The 18716-nt window shown below is 43.5% G+C and overlaps 1 protein-coding gene across 10 annotated transcripts in view; it reads left to right on the top strand.

Moving 5' to 3' along the window:
* Window positions 1-18716, top strand: part of LOC109916239 (elastin) — a 225182-nt gene that overhangs the window by 72150 nt on the left and 134316 nt on the right. For all 10 annotated transcript variants that reach the window (XM_048612512.1, XM_048612514.1, XM_048612505.1 and 7 more), the window contains exon 10: window positions 7900-7935. In XM_048612512.1, coding sequence (XP_048468469.1) covers window positions 7900-7935 — 36 coding nt within the window. The remainder of the gene's footprint in view (window positions 1-7899; window positions 7936-18716) is intronic.

Here is an 18716-nt window from a genome sequence, read left to right on the forward strand (position 1 = left end):
TTCTGCATGGGAACTCATGTCTCGTTAACTCAATTGAGTTTTTGAAGAGGTGACAAAGAAGATTGAAGAGTGGTAGGCGTTTATATGGACTTCAGTTAAGTGTTTAAAGTTTTGGCAAAGATCTGTAGCTCAGGTTATGGTTGAGGTTGCTGACTTGCTCGCCGAGCTGGCTTGTTCTCAGACGTTTCGTCACCGTGCTAGGTGAGTCATCAGTGAAGCCTCTGATGAAGCGATGTTATTCTACTCCGCTTGTAATTTATACTGTCTGGTCCACTATGGTGAGTGGTGTCATTTCCGGTTTTGATCTGTATGGGTTTGTACATGGTGTCCAATTCTATATGTTCATTGATTGCATTATGGGTGGAGAACCATGCCTCTAGAAATTCCCTAAGAACATCAACTGGCAGCAAAACGGCACAACGAACTCTCCTTAATATCGGCACACTCAAACAATGAAGGCCATCCGTTTAACTGGGACAAGGTAACCATAGTAGCCCAAGCCAAACATAGACATGCACAGAAATTCCTAGAGGCATGGTTCTCTACCCATAATGCAATCAACAAACATATAGATATGGACCCCATATACAAACCCATACAGAACAAAATCGGAAATGACACTACTCACCACAACTGACCAGACAGTATAAGATCCAAGCGGAGTAGAATAACATCGCTTCATCGGAGGGTCCAGTAATGATGTCACCTGGCATGGTGTCGAAACATCTGAACGAGAACAAGCCAACTCAGCGAGCAAGTCAACAACCTCATTCAGCAAAAGTCAGTACAGTTGTTGGAGCAGGGACTAGATATATTGGTTTGTGGGGCAGAGACAGGGTGGTGGGATTCGTGGAGTAGTTGTGGTGGGGCAACAGCTGAGTCCAGTCAGGAGTATTCAGGAGATCAGGGAAGTTGGAGATTCTAGGAGGTGTGGTCAGAGTAATAGTTGAGTGGTAGGAGCATTAGTCAGGTCTGATTTGGCTGAGTTGGAGGGTCAGGGAAAGTATTCGGATGGTGAGGGATACTCGGCTCAGATTGAGGGGAGTTGGCAGAGTGTCAGGACATTCGGGTTTGTCAGGAGGGTTGAGGATGATGGTCGTGCTGCACAATACATTGGAGCATATCCCCAATTTGCAGCTCGGACTTCGTATCCACTTGGACCGTCCAATACTGTCTCAGATAAATGTGTCTACAACAGGTAGATTGGTGAGGCTGATGTCAAGATCATTTCTCCCTCATGTTGGTTCCCTCATCATCTGCTGCAGGCCCTGTCAAACAGTGCATTCCTTTAGGACTACACCAGCGCAGTCAATAGTGGTACTACTGAACCACTCTTTGTGATGGCTATGCAGTCCCCCACCAAAAGTCCGTTGTGCCGTTGCTACCCTCTGCTCATCTTCTAATTAGTGTTCATAATTTACAAGAAATTTCCTTGCTGATTATTTGACCTGATGCCTTAAGACTTCATGGGGTTTAAGAGTCAATGTTGAGGACTCTGCAGGTGATTCCCTCCAAACTGTATACTACTTTGCTGCCCCCTGTGGTGATGGTGATCCCAAGAATGGTGATTGCTGTGTCTCGTGTCATTCTGTAATATAGGATTGTTTGAGTATAACTGTTTTAGGCTACTGCTTAACTTGTTGTGGCACAGCTCTTCTAATTTTGGCAAAAGACCCCAGATATAAGTACGGAGAACTTTGCAGGGTTGACAAGACTGGGTTTACTCTTGTAATTTCCGATGCTTGGTTTAATGTCAAGCAGTCTGCCCTGTTTGATTCCTTTCTTCAGACTTTATGACAGTTTTATATAACTGATGAGTGACTTATTAGGCAATTTAAAAGTCAACTACATTGCTGTGGGCTTTAAGTCATACATGTAAACGATACAGATAAGAAAAGCCGATCTTCTCTAAAGTTTGGTGAATCAGATGGGTTTGTACGACAAGTGGTAATGACTGCCATTAGATGTAGTAGATTTATTTAAGTGAATTCAAATTTCACCATCTGCCATGGTGAGATTTTAGCTCATGTACCCAGAACGTTAGTCTGGGTTTCAGTGTTATTAATCCAGTGACAATAGCTCTATGCCATTGCCTTCCCAGGTCCAATCTTAAACATAACAACAATGCAGGAAATGCTTAACAGCTTTGGAAATGAAGGACTTTTTTTTTAAATACAGGATTCTGGCATCTACAGCAGGTGCCAAAATAATCTTTCAAGCTATCTCGAGATTTTCCCAAGACCTAAATTTGGTTTTTGGGAGAGACCTTTTCATTTTCTCGAACTCATTAGAAGATAACGTCAAACAGTAGCAATACTTTATTTTTGTTATCATATGGGGTATTTGGATTTGCATGACAGTTGCAATAATTCATCAATATCTTTAATAATGATTAATTCTCCATGAAACTTAGAGCCACAGCACCCAAGCAAAACATTAATTTCCCAGATAAGAGAGTATTTAAATTAGTACAAAATAACAGGCTTAAGCTAACAAAAGTTATTTTTCAATAAAGGGCACACTTCGACACATGAAAATCTATCACCATAAGCTATCTTCCACAGACTGGTGAGATAACAGTTGTTGTTTTTCCATTGCACAAGTACAAGGCTGAAACATTTTAACCAGGCAGTGAGGAGACTGTCAACTTCTGACTAAGTTTAACAATTGACAGTGATCGAAATGGTCAAATCCATTACTTTTTTTTTCAAATATAGTAGCTTCAGAACTTGTTCAGCCCTAAACTAGATGAGAAACTGTCCATGTACAAATGCAGCATGTACTGGACGTACACTTGTGCCACTGAGGTACCAGGCAATGACCATCTCCAGCAAGAGAGAATCCAAACATTGCCCACAATATTCATTGAAATTACCATTGCAGGGGGTTACATGGACCAGAAATTGAATTAGACTAGCTATATAAATGCTGTGGCTACATAAATGCTGTGGATAGAAGAGCAGATCAGAACCTAGGAATCCTGCAGAGAGTAATTCCCCTTCTAGGTCCCAAAGCCTGTCCACCATCTACAAGTAAGGAGTGTGATGGAATATTACATAGAAACATGGAAGATAGGAGCAGGAAGAGGCCATTCGGCCCTTCAGGCCTGTTCTGCCATTCTTCATGATCATGGCTGATCATCCAAGTCAATAGCTTAATCCTGGTTTCTCCCCATAACCTTTGATTCCCATTCGCCCCAAGTGCTATATCTCGTCACCTCTTGAATACATTTAATGTTTTGGCATCAACTACTTCCTCTGGTAATTAATTCGACAGGCTCACCACTCTTTGGGTGAAGAGCTGTTTCCTCATCTCCGTCCTAAATCGTCTACCCCAAATCCTCATACTGTGACCCCTGGTTCTGGACACACCCACCATCGGGAATATCCTCCCTGCATCTACTCTGTCCAATCCTGTTAGAATTTTATAAGTCTCTGTGAGATACTCCCTCATTCATCTGAACTCAAGAGAAAACAATTCCAATCTAGTCAATCTCTCCTCATGCGTCGGATTCGCCATCCCTTGAATCAGCCTGGTAAACCTTCATTGCACTCCTTCGAGAGCAAGAGCATTCCTCCTCAGAAAATGAGACCAAAACTGCACACTATGTTATAGGTGACAACAAGGTGCAGGGCTGGATGAACACAGCAGGCCAAGCAGCATCATAGGAGCAGAGAGGCCGACGTTTCGGGCCTAGACCCTTCATCAGAAAAGGGGGAGGGGAAGGGGGTTTTGAAATAAATAGGGAGAGAGTGGGAGGCGGATAGAAGAGGGATAGAGGAGAGGATAGGTGGAGAGGAAACAAACAGGTCGAAGAGGCGGGGATGGAGCCAGTAAAGGTGAGTGTAGGTAGGGAGTTAGGAAGGGGATAGGTCAGTCGAGGGAGGACGGACAGGTCAAGGGGGCGGGATGAGGTTGGTCGGTAGGAGATGGAGGTGCGGCTTGAGGTGGGAGGAGGGGATAGGTGGGAGGAAGAACAGGTTAGGGAGGCAGGGACGAGCTGGACTGGTTTTGGGATGCGGTAGGGGGAGGGGAGATTTTGAAACTTGTGAAATCCACATTGATACCATTGGGCTGCAGGGTTCCCAAGCGGAATATGAGTTGCTGTTCCTGCAACCTTCGGGTGGCATCGTTGTGGCACTGCAGGAGGCCCAGGATGGACATGTCATCTGAGGATTGGGAGGGGGAGTTGAAATGGTTCGCGACTGGGAGGTGCAGTTGTTTGTTGCAAACCGAGCGTAGGTGTTCTGCAAAGCGGTCCCCGAGTCTCCGCTTGGTTTCCCCGATGTAGAGGAAGTCACACCGGGTACAGCGGATGCAGTATACCACATTGGCAGATGTGCAGGTGAACATCTGCTTGATGTGGAAAGTCTTCTTGGGGCCTGGGATGGGGGTGAGGGAGGAGGTATGGGGGCAGGTGTAGCACTTCCTGCGGTTGCAGGGAAAAGTGCCGGGTGTGGTGGAGCTGGAGGGGAGTGTGGAGCGGACAAGGGAGTCACGGAGAGAGTTGTCCCTCCGGAAAGCAGATAAGGGTGGGGAGGGAAAGATGTCTTTGGTGGTGGGGTCGGATTGCAGATGGCGGAAGTGTCGGAGGATGATGCGTTGGATCCGGAGGTTGGTGGGGTGGTACGTGAGGACGAGGGGGATTCTTTTTTGGTTCTTATTGCGTGGACGGGGTGTGAGGGATGAGGTGCGGGAGATGTGGGAGACACGGTTGAGGGCGTTCTCGACCACCGAGGAGGGGAAGTTACGGTCCTTGAAAAACGAGGATAACTGAGATGTACGGAAGTGGAATGCCTCATCCTGGGAGCAGATGCAGCGGAGGCGAAGGAATTGGGAATAGGGGATAGCATTTTTGCAGGAAGGTGGGTGGGAGGAGGAGTATTCTAGGTAGCTGTGGGAGTCGGTGGGCTTGAAATGAATATCGGTTTCTAGGTGGTTGCCCGATATGGAGACAGAGAGGTCCAGGAAGGGGAGAGAGGTGTTAGAGATGGTCCAGGTAAACTTAAGGTTGGGGTGGAAGGTGTTAGTGAAGTGTATGAACTGTTCGAGCTCCTCGTGGGAGCACGAGGCGGCGCCGATACAGTCATCAATGTAACGGAGGAAGAGGTGGGGTTTAGGGCCGGTGTAGGTACGGAAGAGGGATTGTTCCACGTAACCTACAAAGAGGCAGGCGTAGCTTGGGCCCATGCGGGTACCCATGGCTACCCCCTTTGTCTGTAGGAAGTGGGAGGAATTGAAAGAGAAGTTGTTGAGTGTGAGGACGAGTTCGGCTAAGCGGATGAGGGTATCAGTGGAAGGGGACTGGTCGGGCCTGCGGGACAGGAAGAAGCGGAGGGCCTTAAGGCCATCTGCATGGGGAATGCAGGTGTAGAGGGACTGGACGTCCATGGTAAAGATGAGGTGTTGGGGACCGGGGAATTGGAAGTTCTGGAGGAGGTGGAGGGCGTGGGTGGTGTCACGGACATAGGTAGGGAGTTCCTGGACCAAGGGGGAGAAAATGGAGTCTAGATAGTTGGAGATCAGTTCGGTGGGGCAGGAGCAGGCGGAGACAATGGGTCGACCAGGGCATTCAGGTTTGTGGATTTTGGGAAGGAGATAGAAGCGGGCAGTGCGAGGTTGGGGAACGATGAGGTTGGAGGCCGTGGGTGGGAGGTCACCTGAGGTGATGAGGTTGTGGATGGTTTGCGAGATGATGGTTTGGTGCTCAGGGGTGGGGTCATGATCAAGGGGGCGGTAGGAGGAGGTGTCGGAGAGTTGGCATCCGGCCTTGGCGATGTAGAGGTCAGTGCGCCATACTACAACTGCGCCTCCCTTGTCCGCGGGTTTTATGGTGAAGTTGGGATTGGAGCGGAGGGCTGCACGTTCTGCAGGGGAGAGGTTGGAGTGGGTGAGAGGGGTGGAGAGGTTGAGGCGATTGATGTCTCGACGGCAGTTGGAGATGAAGAGGTCGAGGGAGGGTAGGAGGCCTTGGGGTGGTGTCCAGGAGGAGGGGGTGTGTTGGAAGCGGGAGAAGGGGTCAGTAGAGGGAGGGTTAGGTTCACGGTTAAAGAAGTAAGCGTGGAGGCAGAGGCGGCGGAAAAACTGCTCTATGTCCAAGCGTGAGCGGTATTCGTTGATCTGTGGGTGGAGGGGGACAAAGGTGAGCCCTTTACTGAGGACTGACCGTTCCTCCTCAGTAAGGGGTCGGTCTGGGGGGATGGTGAAGACTCGGCAGGGCTGGGTGCTGCTGTCTCCTCTGGAGCTGCTGGCTGTGGAGGCTGTGGGCGGAGTTGCGTCGGCTGTGGGCGGAGTTGCGTCGGCTGTGGGCGGAGTTGCGTCGGCGGTGGGCGGAGTTGTGCCGGCGTCGGCGGTGGGCGGAGTTGCGCCGGCGGTGGGTGGAGTTGCGTCCGCGTCGGCGATGGGCGGACCGGCGTCGGAGGTAGGAGGAGCGGGGTAGGCGGCGGCAGTAGCGGTGAGGGTGGTCGCGACTTCAGTGTCGGTGGCAACGGCAGCGCTGGTGTTTGCTGTGTACTATGTTATAGGTGTAGCCTCACCAAGGCCCTGTATAACTGCAACAACACATCCCTGCTCCTGTACTCAAAAACTTTCACAATTAAGGCGAACATATCATTTGCCTTCTTTACTGCCTGCTGCATCTGCATGCTTACCTTCAGTGACCTACTTGCCTGGATAAATGTAGCTCCAACAACACTCAAGAAGCTTGGCAGCATCCAAGACAAAGAAGCATGCTTGATTGGCATCACACATGCGAAAAGTCATTCCCTTTACCACCAAATCACAGTAGTAATAGTGTGTACCATCCACAAGATGCTCTACAGATATTCACCAACATCTTCTGGACACACAACTGCTACCATCTAGAAAGTCAAAGACAACAGATGCACCCTAATCTGCAAGTGGTTGGTTCAGAATTCTGACACTCCTGCCATATGGGTGTTCCTACAACAAATAGACTGCAGCAGTTCAAGAAGTCACTCATGACCATCACCTACTCCAGGGTAAATAAAGATGGCAATAAATGTTTGCCCAGCCAACAAGGTCCACATGACCCGAATGAATATATTAAAAAAATCCACATTCGTTTGCAAGGAATTCATTACCTTGGTGATTTAAAGTTTATTTTGATCCCAGTTAGCTGAGTCTTCCTTTGTTGAGAGGTTTAAAACTGTGCTGTTTCACTTGCAGTCTCCTTTTCCTACAAACCCCTCTTGCAGCCTCCTTCTCCCCTTTCCTGCAGACCATTCCCGTCTTCAAGCCCCTTTCCACCCCTCCCGCCACTGATGACTCCTTCACTCCCAATTCTGTCCACCTCTAGCTGACACACCCACCCAGACTCCAGCAGACAAAAGCCCTGCATCAAACACAAGGCCTTTTTGACCTCAGCAAGAGGCATTACATCCGAGCCAGGGGTAGCTCTCAGCCCCACACCAGGTGCCAGACCTTGCTCATCTACTGATAGCTCTTGCCTCTGGACTTCAATTACTGGCTCCTAGCAAAAGGTGCTCCACAACAGCAGAAGATGGTGAATCTGTTTACAGAAAACATAGAGAAAACTGGACTATTATTGGAGGAGCAACTCATTGTTTCTTCCCATTCTATTCATGGGGTAACTTTACATTCACTGGTGAATTAATTTTCGCGGTAATGTGGGGACTTCTGAGGGTCTGCCACAACTTTATATTATGAGCATTGAACCATAGTATTTTGCATTTGTAATATAATTTTCAAATTGTATTTGAACAATTTTTGTTTGGTAGTATTGAATACTTGAGACTATTTCAGAATACTTCATGTTTATCATGAATAAAGTGGAGCTTGGTCTTCATAATAATCTCCATTGTTCTGCTTTTTAGCCGGTTACTGCTTTGTCATAAATTGTCATTCCTGTCATTGCAGGTGGATATGCAGCAGCCAAAGCTGCTAAATATGCAGGTAACTTTTTCTGTTTCTATTGATAGTAAAGGCACTGTAATATTGTATGAAATAAAATACAGAATTAATATTCTTGATAAGTTAATGATCAAAGTGTGTAGCAGGCATGTGGGGCAGTGTGATTTCTCCTGTTTCTATGTTTGAACCCTGCTGTTACTCATTTGTACCTTTTGTCATGATAGTTTAGTGCATGGTAGACTAATTAGTAATGTTAGATCACGTGGGATTCAGGGTGATCTTGCCAATTGGATACATAATTGGCCTTACGGTAGGAAACGGGGGTAATGGTGGAGGGTTGTTTTCTGGATTGGACACCTGTGACCAGCAGTGTTTCCCCAGGGATCAGTACTTTTGTTTTGATTTATATAAATGATTTGGATGAGAATTTAGGAGGCATGGCTAGTAAGTTTGTAGATGACACCAAAATTGGTGGTATTGGACAGTGAAGAAAGTTATCCAAGATGGAGTTTAATTTGGATGAATGCAAGGTATTGCTCTTTAATAAAACAAACAAGTGCAGTACTTATATAATTAATGGTAAGGCCCTGGGTAGTGTTGTAGAACAGAGACCTAGAGGTTCAAGTACGTAATTCTTTGAAATTTGCGTCACAGGTAGACATAGTAGTTAAGAAGGCATTTAGCACACTTGCCTTCATTGCGCATACCTTTGAGTATAGGAGCTGGGATGTCATGTTTAGGTTGTACAGGACATTGGTGAGGCCCCTTCTGGAGTACTGTGTGCAGTGTGATTGTGCTGTTAAAGGAAGAAAATTTTTAAACTGGAGAGGGTTCAGAAAAGACTTACCATGATGTTGTTTGGAATGGAGGGTTTGAGTTATAAGGAGAGGTCAGATAGGCTGGGACTTTTTTCACTGGAGTGTAGGAGGTAGGAGGGTGATCTTACTGTGATTTGTAAAATCATGAGGGGCATAGATAAGGTGAATAGTGAAGGCCTTTTCCCTAAGGTGGGGGATTTCAAACCAGGAGGCATATTTTTAAGATGAGAGGAGAAAGATTTAAAAGGACATGAAGAGCAACAGTTTTATAGAGAGTGGTTAGTGTCTGGAATGAATGGACAGAGGAAGTGGTGGATCCGGGTACAGGTACAACATTTTAAAAGACATTTGGATAAGCATATGAATAGGAAAGGTTTGGAGGGATATGGGCCAAATGCAGGCAGATGGGACTAGTTTAATTTGGGAAAATCGTTGGCATGGACTAGTTGAACTGAAGGGTCTGTTTCCAAGCTGTATGACCGTATGACTCTTTGACATGAGATAAATGAAAAATGTTATTTGTCAATTATGTAATTTAGGATGCTTTTACAATTTTGTGGTTATATTGTAAATGTAACCACTCTCAGTACTGTGCCTCGGCAGTTTTGCGGTTCAAAATACAGGTCAATAATGATGTCCTGGAGGTACCTTTGGCATGCTTAATCCAGAGGGAAGATGTACTAATGTTAGCAGCCATTGTAGTCCAACATTGCTCCCAAATACACCGGTCCCTGTATGCAAATATTTAGAAACAGAAATTAACTAACACTTGTTGGGAAGGATTGCTGGAATACCCAATGAAGTGGAAAAGTCAGTCGGTAGCCCAGTCGATTGATACTCAAACATCCCTTGTCTAGCAAAGTTCTATGTGCTTCTAAAGTCCAGTAGGACCTATTTTGTGAGATATTTGCCCTTGTGTTACATTTTGTGTCAGATGCAGTCAGCCATTGCCATCGTCATTGAATAGATGTTAGAATCGTTAGATTCTCGTGTAAGTTAAATTTCACGTGCTCTTTACACAAGATAAGCATTACTAGGCAAGTAGTCTTGTTTCATTCCATGTTTTCATATGATCCTAAAGTTTTCTGTACTTTGTTAGTTGAAATAGAATAATTGCATTCATATTGAATATTTCTGGAATGGGACTCCTGTTGGCTTGTATAAAGTTAATAATAGATCCCACTTTCCATGGGACTTTGCGCTGTCATTACTTGTCAAATCTCTATCTTTGCAGGTGGCTATGCAGCCGCTAAAGCTGCTAGATATGGAGGAAAGTTTTTCTACTTCAATCATTTAGGAAAGCAGCAAATCATTCTTGAACTAGTATGGAATATTAGTAAGAAAATCTTGACAAGAATAGAATGTGCATAAAAATTAAATTTATTATTTAATAAAGAAGGAAAATTTGTCCAAATACTGCTATCAGCTCACCACCCCTTACTGGTTAATTAGCAACATTGTGTCAAATAAATTAATTGTCAATAGGAGAACATTTAGGGGACAATGATCACAGCATCATAAGGTGTTGATTAACTAGGGAAAAAGGAAAAGGAGCAATCCAAAGTAAGGATAAAGGGAAAACTTCAAAGATGTAAGAACAGATCTGGCCTAGGTATATTAAAATCAAAGTTTGGCAGGCAACCCTAAATGAACAATGCCAACAAAAACAATTGCCTTCAAAGAGCTGATAATTTAGATAAACTATAAGAGGGGGATGGGGGGATAAAAACACAATCTTATCCAGAGCTTCATTGATGACAAAAGAGATGACAAGTAAGTTAAAATAGAAAAAAAAATGCAAATAATAGCTGTTAGATAAATAATGCAAGTGAAAATGAACAGGCTGAATAAAGAATCATAGAATTTTACAGTAAAGAAGGAGGCCATTATGTCTGTACTGGCTCCTGAAAGAGCTACCCAGCTAGTTCCATTATCCAGGTCTATGTCAGTAGCCCTCTCAATTCATCACTTTCAAAGTAGCATCCAACTCTTTTATGAAGCGTCTGTGGAATCTGCCTCCTATGGGATCCAAAGATTCGGAAGGGAAGTTAAAGAAATGAGAAGCAAATGAAGTATGAGAATAGACTAGCTATTGACATAAAAGGGAACACAAAAATCTTCTAAGTATAGAAATAGAAAATGAATGAAAGGAGTAATGGGGGAGACCAAAGTTCTAAAATGCATTGAGGTAGGTGCATGGCTGATATATTCAATTAATACTTTGATTTTACCAAGAATTAAAATGCAGCCCAAGTCATAGAGAAAGAGAGAATACTTGAGAGATTGGATGAACAAAAAATTGGTCAAGGAGATATTAGAAAGGCTGTCTGTATTTAAATTTGATAAGTCACCAGGACCAAATAAGACCTAACCAAGAATTTTTAACAAAGTAAGGTTGGAAATTGTGAGAAGCACTAATCATTTTTAAATTCTTTTTTGATACAAGGCTAATGTCAGAGGAAATTGCAAATGGTAAGCAATTATTTGAAAATAGTGTATAGGATAAGCCTAGCAACTGGAAACCTGTCATTTAATCTTGGAGGAGGTGCAGGTTTTGTAAAATATTATCAAAGACAAAATCAATAGTCACTTAGATAAATGTGGATTGATTTGAGGAAAATCAGCACACATCTTTTAAGCTCAAATTGTGTTTAACTAATTTGCTTTCGTTTTTTTGAGATGGAGGATGAAGGTAATGCAGTAGATTTGGTGTACACAGACTTTCAAAAAGCAAGTTAGCAAAACAATAGGCCATGGGATAAAAAAAGGACTGCAGCAACACAAATGCAAAATTGGTTTAGGACAGGAAGCTGAAGTGTTTATCATTTATTTGTCCAGATTAGATGGAGGTATATAGCAAATTCCCAGCATTTGGTATTAGGACTTTTCTATGTCAATGACATAGATTTGAGTGTTCACAGCATACTTTCAAAATTTGAGCATGACACAAAACTTTGAAGTATTGTGAACAGTGCAGGCAGGTGGGACAAGTTTAGTTTGTGATTATGATCAGCATGGACTGGTTGAACTGAAGGGTCTGTTTCCGTGCTGTATGACTTCATGACTCTGTCTATGACTCCAAGAAGAAAATGGCAAACTTCAAGAAGACATAGACTGACAGAATGGGAGGACAATTAGTAAATGAAATTTAATGCAGCAAAGTGCAAAATGATTAATTTTGGCAAGAGGTAGTATTGATTGAAAGGTACAATCCTAAAGAAAATGCAAGAGCAGAGGGATCTGAAGGTCCATGCACAAATCATTTGAAGTCACAAGGCATGTTGATAAAGTCATTATAAAGCTTTTTTTAATTCATTCATGGGATAAGGGTGACGTGGGCTAGGCAGCATTTATTGCCTATCCCTAATTGCTGAGAGGGCACGTAAGAGTCAACCACATTGCTGTGGGTCTGGAGTCAAATGTAGGCCAGACCAGGTAAGAATGGCAGTTTCCTTCCCTAAAGGACATTAGTGAAGCAGATGGGTTTTTATGATAAAAAAGATAATGGATTCACAGTCATCATTAGATGATTAATTCTGGATATTTATTGAATTCAAATTCCACCATCTCCCATGGTGGGAGTCAAACCTGGGTCCCCAGAACGTTATCTGCGTCTCTAGATTAATAGTCCAGCAATAATACCACGAGGCCATCACCTCCCCACTATGTGAGGCATAACAAGTTAATCTTGATAAAGCGTAGAAGTGGGAAAACACAGTAAGACTTCATCTGTGAGTGTATTGCAGCCAGGGCATGGAAAAGGAGAACAAAGGTGTCAGCTTTCTCGTTCAAGAGGCACACCCTAGCTCTGCTGTTTAGGACTCAAGACGATGATATTGATGGGCAGGGCATCAAATGAAGGCACTCTTACACTTCCCACTGATCTTTTGTCATTTTACTGTGGGCAGTAAAATCCCAGTTACTGTCTTATTTACCTTTTAATCTTTGGGCCTTGGTTACTGCATTGTTGATTGTCAGAAAAACCCATCTGGTTCACTAATGCCCTTCAGGGAAGGAAACTGCCAGCGAAGCCCCTCATCCCGTGAATGAATTAAAAAAACATGCTGGAAATCAAGCCCTGTTATTTGCGAAGTTGACACAACAGTTTAAGATTTTATGAAAGTACACAAAATTCCCTGATTTACCAGTCTGTTAAATTCAGGTTGACTGAAAGCATGGACCAGGTTTCTGTACTTAACAAGCATTACTATCTTTTACAAATAAATAGATTCTAGTTACAGGTAAACAATTATGTCTTGTCAACACTTGATAACATTTAATAATTAATAATTTACTAGCTAAATGCTAAACTCCCACGACACACCCATACAGACACAAAAAAAACATGTTATGGGCAGAGCGAAATACTGGGAAGACAGTTCAATGACCATAGGGTTTGCTGAGATGACTATTTGGCTTGTCAAGACTTGCTGTTCCTCAATCTTTCTTCAGGTAATTTTATTTGTTTGCAGGAGGCATAGAGTGACTTGTTCACACTTAAAGTCTCTGACTTGTTGATTAAAAAGCCACAGATTACAGCAATTGATTAGGTGAAATAAACTTGCTTTCTACAGGCTTGTTTTTTTTTAACTGCTGAGAAAGGGACAGCTGCTTCCTTTTTGGAGATCCAACACCTTCTGACTAAACATGCACTGCTACATGCTGTTCAGCTACCTAGGAACCAGTCACTTTGTTGTTGGAAGGCATAAGACCTTTGTCATTGAAAACGGAGGTCATCCATTCCACCGACAAATCAGCTACTTGTTGGCTGAATTTTCCTTAAAAGAATCGTGACAACAATATCATCTTAATACACAGCAGCAGCGAGAAAGAGCTCAATATTGTTAAACTGAAGTCAAATCAGAGTTTATGAGGTACAAGAAAAAGAAGTAACACTCGATGGGCCTAAAGTCTTCTAACAGCACATCACAAGTCTGTGGTAGTTCCTGAAGGTCAAAGGTGCTGTGCTTCCACAGCATGGGGTGGTGCAATGGCAAATAGTCTCATCCAGGAGCTGCAGTTTCTGCCACAGGTAGGGCAGTTGGTGTTTGGTGAGGTGGGTGGATGAGATGCTTTGGATACTGTGTGCTGTTTCCATTACTTGTGCTTGGCCTCTATGGCTCCATTCAATGCTGTTTGAAATAGCTGTTGCCTTCATGGATGCTTCTTCTTTAGTTTGTTTGTTCTAAGGCAAACATGTGTCAGTGGGAATGTTGTATTTATTTAGGGAGGCTTTCGGGGTAATCTAGTAGCATTTCCTCTGCCTTCCTAGTGATTGCTTACTACTGTGGAGCTCGGCAGAGAGCACTTATTTAGGGAGTCTTGCGATGGATATGTGGACAACCCAAGACGGTTGGTCATACTTGATCAGTGCCTCGATACTGGGGATATTGGCCTGGGAGAGGGTGCTCATAATGGTGCGCCTATATTGCCAGTGAATGTCCAGGATTTTGCAAAGGCAGAACTAATGATAATTCCAGGGTTTTTTTTTAAATTATTCATTCATGGGATGAGGGCATCAGTGGCTATGCCAGCATTTATTGCCCACCCCTAATTGCCCAGCATGTACTGAAGAGTTAGCCACATTGCTGTAGGTCTGCAGTCACATGTAGGCCTGAGCAGGTAAGGATGGCAGTTTCTTCCCTAAAGGACATTAGTGAGCCAGATGGGTTTTTTTCTGACAATCAGCAATGGATTCATGGTCATCATTAGACTCTTAATTCCAGATATTTATTGAATTCAAATTCCACTATTTGCCATGGTGGGATTCAAACCCAGGTCCCCAGAACATTACCTAGGTCTCTGGATTAACAGTCTAGCAATAATACCAGTAGGCCATTGCCTCCTTGTAATTGCTATACATGGTCCATGTTTACAATGCATATGGGAGAGTGGGGATTATGGCATGAACTTGGTGCTGGTTTTGAGGCTTCAGACTTCAAACACTCTGTTCCTCAGTCTTCCAAACACCTGACACTAATCCATGATCTCATCACCCTTTGTCTGGAGGAAAGGGAGCATCTGGGAGATCTCGGAGATGCCATATTTGTGACCATCTTCAAGAAAAGAGGCAGGTTCAATTGTGCAAATTAGAAGGATTTCCCTGCTGTCCACTTCAGGAAAGGTCCTCGTGAGAATATTCCTCCACCACCTCCCAATGGCTGAAGAGCTCCTTTCCAATTCTTCGTGCAGCTGCTGGACATCAAGAGGCACAATGGATGATTTTTAGTGTGTGACAAATGCGAGAAATGTACAGGGAACATCACCAAGCACTATACATGGCCTTCTCCAATCTCACAAATGTCCTCGACTCTGTCAGCCATGAGAGGTTGTGGAATATCCTCCTGAAATTCGGTTGCCTGAAGAAATGCATCATCATTCTCCACCTGCTTCATGTTGACATTGAAAGCCATGATCTTCATCAGTGGATCCACCAACAACCCATTCGAGTGCAAATTGGGATCAAACAAGCCTGCATCATTGCACAAATCCACTTCTCCATCTTCCTTGCTGCAACAATTCACCCCATCTCCATGAAGCTTCCTATTGGAGTGGAGCTAACCTACAGAATGAACAGGAAGGCGTTCAACCTTTATCTCCAGGCCAAAACCAAGACCACCCCAATTTCTGTCATTGAGCTGCAGTATTCAGATAGTGCCTGCGTGTGCGCGTGCTCAGAGGCCGAGCTACAGATTGTCGTCGATGCGTTGACTGAGACATATGGGAGAATAGGCCTCACACTAAATATTTAGGAAACAAAGGTTCTCTACCAGCCCTCTCCTACTGCAGATAGATCCTGATCATCAAAATCCAGGGCAAGCCCCTGAACAACACAGATCATTTTCCATTCCTTGGGAGCCACCTCTTGCTGCGAGCAGACATTGACAATGAAATCCATCATCAACTCCAATGTGCTAGTACATTTAATAGTAAAAGGGTGGAAAAGGGCAAGTAGGGCTTATATGGACCAGAAAGAGGATTTACATTTCGAAGCAAGAGACGTGGCTGGAGTGTTAAATTAATACTTAGCGTCTGTGTGTGCCTATGACCATGTCACCAAGGAGGGAACTCCATCAATAAAAGGGTTTAAAATTGAGAAGGTGGTATTGCACAAGCTGTCCATAATTAAAGTTGATAACGATGTTTGCTGATGACTGTACCGCATTTAGCACCATTTGCAACTCTTCAGGTATATGAGCAGCTGGACCTAGACAATATCTAGGCTTGGGCTGACAAGTAGCAAGTATATTTGCATGTGTACAAGTGCCAGCAGTGACCATCTTGAACAAGAGAATTTATTCATTACCATTTGTCATTAAATGGCATTATCATTGTTGAATCCCTCATTATTGATATCCTTGGTGTTACTATTGACCAGAAACTGAACTGAACTAGCTATATCATTTTTATGGCTACAAGAACAGATCAGAAACTAAGAATCCTGTAGTGAGTAGTTCAACTCATGACTGTGAAAAGCCTGTCCAAAAGGCATAAGTTCAAGACAACAGTACAAGCATACTGCATGCCCAGCAGGGGTAGCTAAGTACTGTCAATGTGGAAAAGTAGAACACTTCAAAAAATACTGTAGATCATCAGCTGCTACATTTCCACAGAAACATAGAACGAATTACAAGAAGGGAAAAGTCCAGAAAATAAGAAATCAATGAAAAAGAATAAATCCGAGAAGTCAAGGATAGATGTCACAAAATCAGCCAACGTTTCCTTGAAGTCAAAAAGACCTTGCAGTGGAAAAGATCTAATACTGAATTGAAACTCAATACAAGGATGGTTGTTTCAGAGTAGACTAAAGGTCTGCAATGGTTAAAATCAGAGGATATTTAACCCAAAAGCATCAAACTGCAAGACTCATAGGCACAGATCTTCAGGCAGCTAGTCAGTTTACCGCCAAACATAGAACATGAGAGATCAAACTCTATCCATATTGAAGAACCAGAACACTGTTGCCTATTCGAATTGCATACACTCAGCTATGTCTCTTGGAGAGAGTGGAAGCAGTGCTCTAAGTTGAAAATAGAAGATAATTTCACTATGAATTTCCAAGATTATGCAGAGGCCTATGCAAACTGAAACAGGAGCACCACATTAGTCAGCAAGAAGGTACTAAGCCTATGCCTGTACACTCTGAGGAAAGTGCCTCATTCATGATTAGAAAAAGTGAAGGCTCATTTAGACAACTTGTTAAAAAGCAAAGTCATATCACCAATGTCTAAGCCAACACAGTGGTGCACAGAACTAGTAACTGTTCCCAAACTGAATAGAGAACAACAGATCCTATTGAACAAAAGCAGTGGCCTGAAGTCATCACTAAATGGCCAGTTGAGGACGTTAATTGATATCAAGGTTGATCATGGGCCTTTGCCACCCAGAAATTAATTCTTACACAGACTGGAAAAGATGGGGTTTAAGTGTGCCACCATCCTACCTAATTAAGTGCTGTTTCAGCTGTGATGTTTGTGCAGAATGATATGATGTTGCTTTGATACAGTGACTGTAATGCGATAGCGAGTGAGGTTGTGTGTGTGTGTATGTGTGTGAGAGAGAAAAATATGTAACAGTATTGTTCCTGAATCATTTTGAAATAATACAACAATTAAACTGTACCCCATGTGTACCCTTAGTACTATTTCAGAAACAGTAGCCACTTTCTAAGGTCAGGTGTTATGAAATACAATAGATATCAGAAGGCGGAAGATACAGGACAGCTTTACATATTAAAAAAAAATGTGTAAAACTTCATAATATGAATGACCCTTTTAAAATGGATGCATGCTAAACCTAAGTATTTTTGATAGCAGTGTCTAATCAGATTGTATACAAAGTATCTACATCCTAGGTGTTACCACTGACAAGAAATTTAACTGGACTGGTAATATAAATACTGTGGCCATGATTTGTGCCTCCCTGGAGGTGGTGAAAAAGATAAATCATTGGGCATGTTGGCCCCAGAGAGAAACTCATCCATCTCAGCAATTAAGTACTGGGTGAGAAAGTCCATGGGTGACCTTCTTGATTCAGCACCTATTAAGGGACCTAAAATGGTGAGTTAATGACCATCCAAGGGCCTCGAGTTCCCAGTGGCCCAATTACCCACCTTTGTGGCAGGGAAAAAAGTGTTGGTTTTCTTTACTGGAAAAATAGGCCTGCCTGCCAGGCTAGGAGAGATATCTTACTTTCCTCAGTCTGGATCAGTTAGGTACAGGGATAGGGAGGAAGGGGGTAATTGTTGATGGCCATCTCCTGCCCTTATCCATGACCCACTGACCCTTCCCAACCCCAAACTTACCTTCTTGCCTGGGTCTGCTGCAGTGATCTTCAGGAGCTAGAAATTGCTGACCTCTGGCTAGTAGCTTCTCATCAGGCAGAACTTTAGTAGCAAGTTTTGATTCAACAAGCTTTCCCACTCATGTGAGTCAGAGTTAGTCGCCCTGAAGATGCCCAACCCAGTACTTAGTGTATGGAGCACTAAATCTTCACATAACAGCTAGGACATCTACCTGATTCCCCAAAACCTATTTACTATTTACAAGGCAAAAGAAGGGATTGTGATAAAATACTCTTACTTGTCTGAATTAGTGCAGCTCCCAGCAGTACTCAAGAAGCTAGAAGCCAGCCAGGACACAACTCCACTTCAAGCATTCATTCTGCACACTACCAAAGCACTGCAGCAACAGTGTGTACCATTTAAAATTTACACTTACAGCAATTTGCCAAGGTTCTTTCAAAAGCATCTTCCAACCCTTCAGCCTTTACCACCGAGAAGGACAAAGGCAACAGGATCATGGGAACACCAAAACCTACAAAATTTCCTCCAAGCCACACCCCATCCTGACTTGAAACAGTCCATTCCTTCATTGTCGCTTGATTTAAATCCCTGGACTCCCTTTCTAATAATAATGTAGGTGAACCGCCAAATTATCACCTTATCAAGGGCAATTTAGGGATGAGCAACAAATGCTACCTACCATCTACTGGGAATGGGAATAA

The sequence above is a fragment of the Rhincodon typus genome, chromosome 26 (assembly GCF_021869965.1).
Source record: "Rhincodon typus isolate 14 chromosome 26, sRhiTyp1.1, whole genome shotgun sequence".
NCBI lineage: Eukaryota > Metazoa > Chordata > Chondrichthyes > Orectolobiformes > Rhincodontidae > Rhincodon > Rhincodon typus.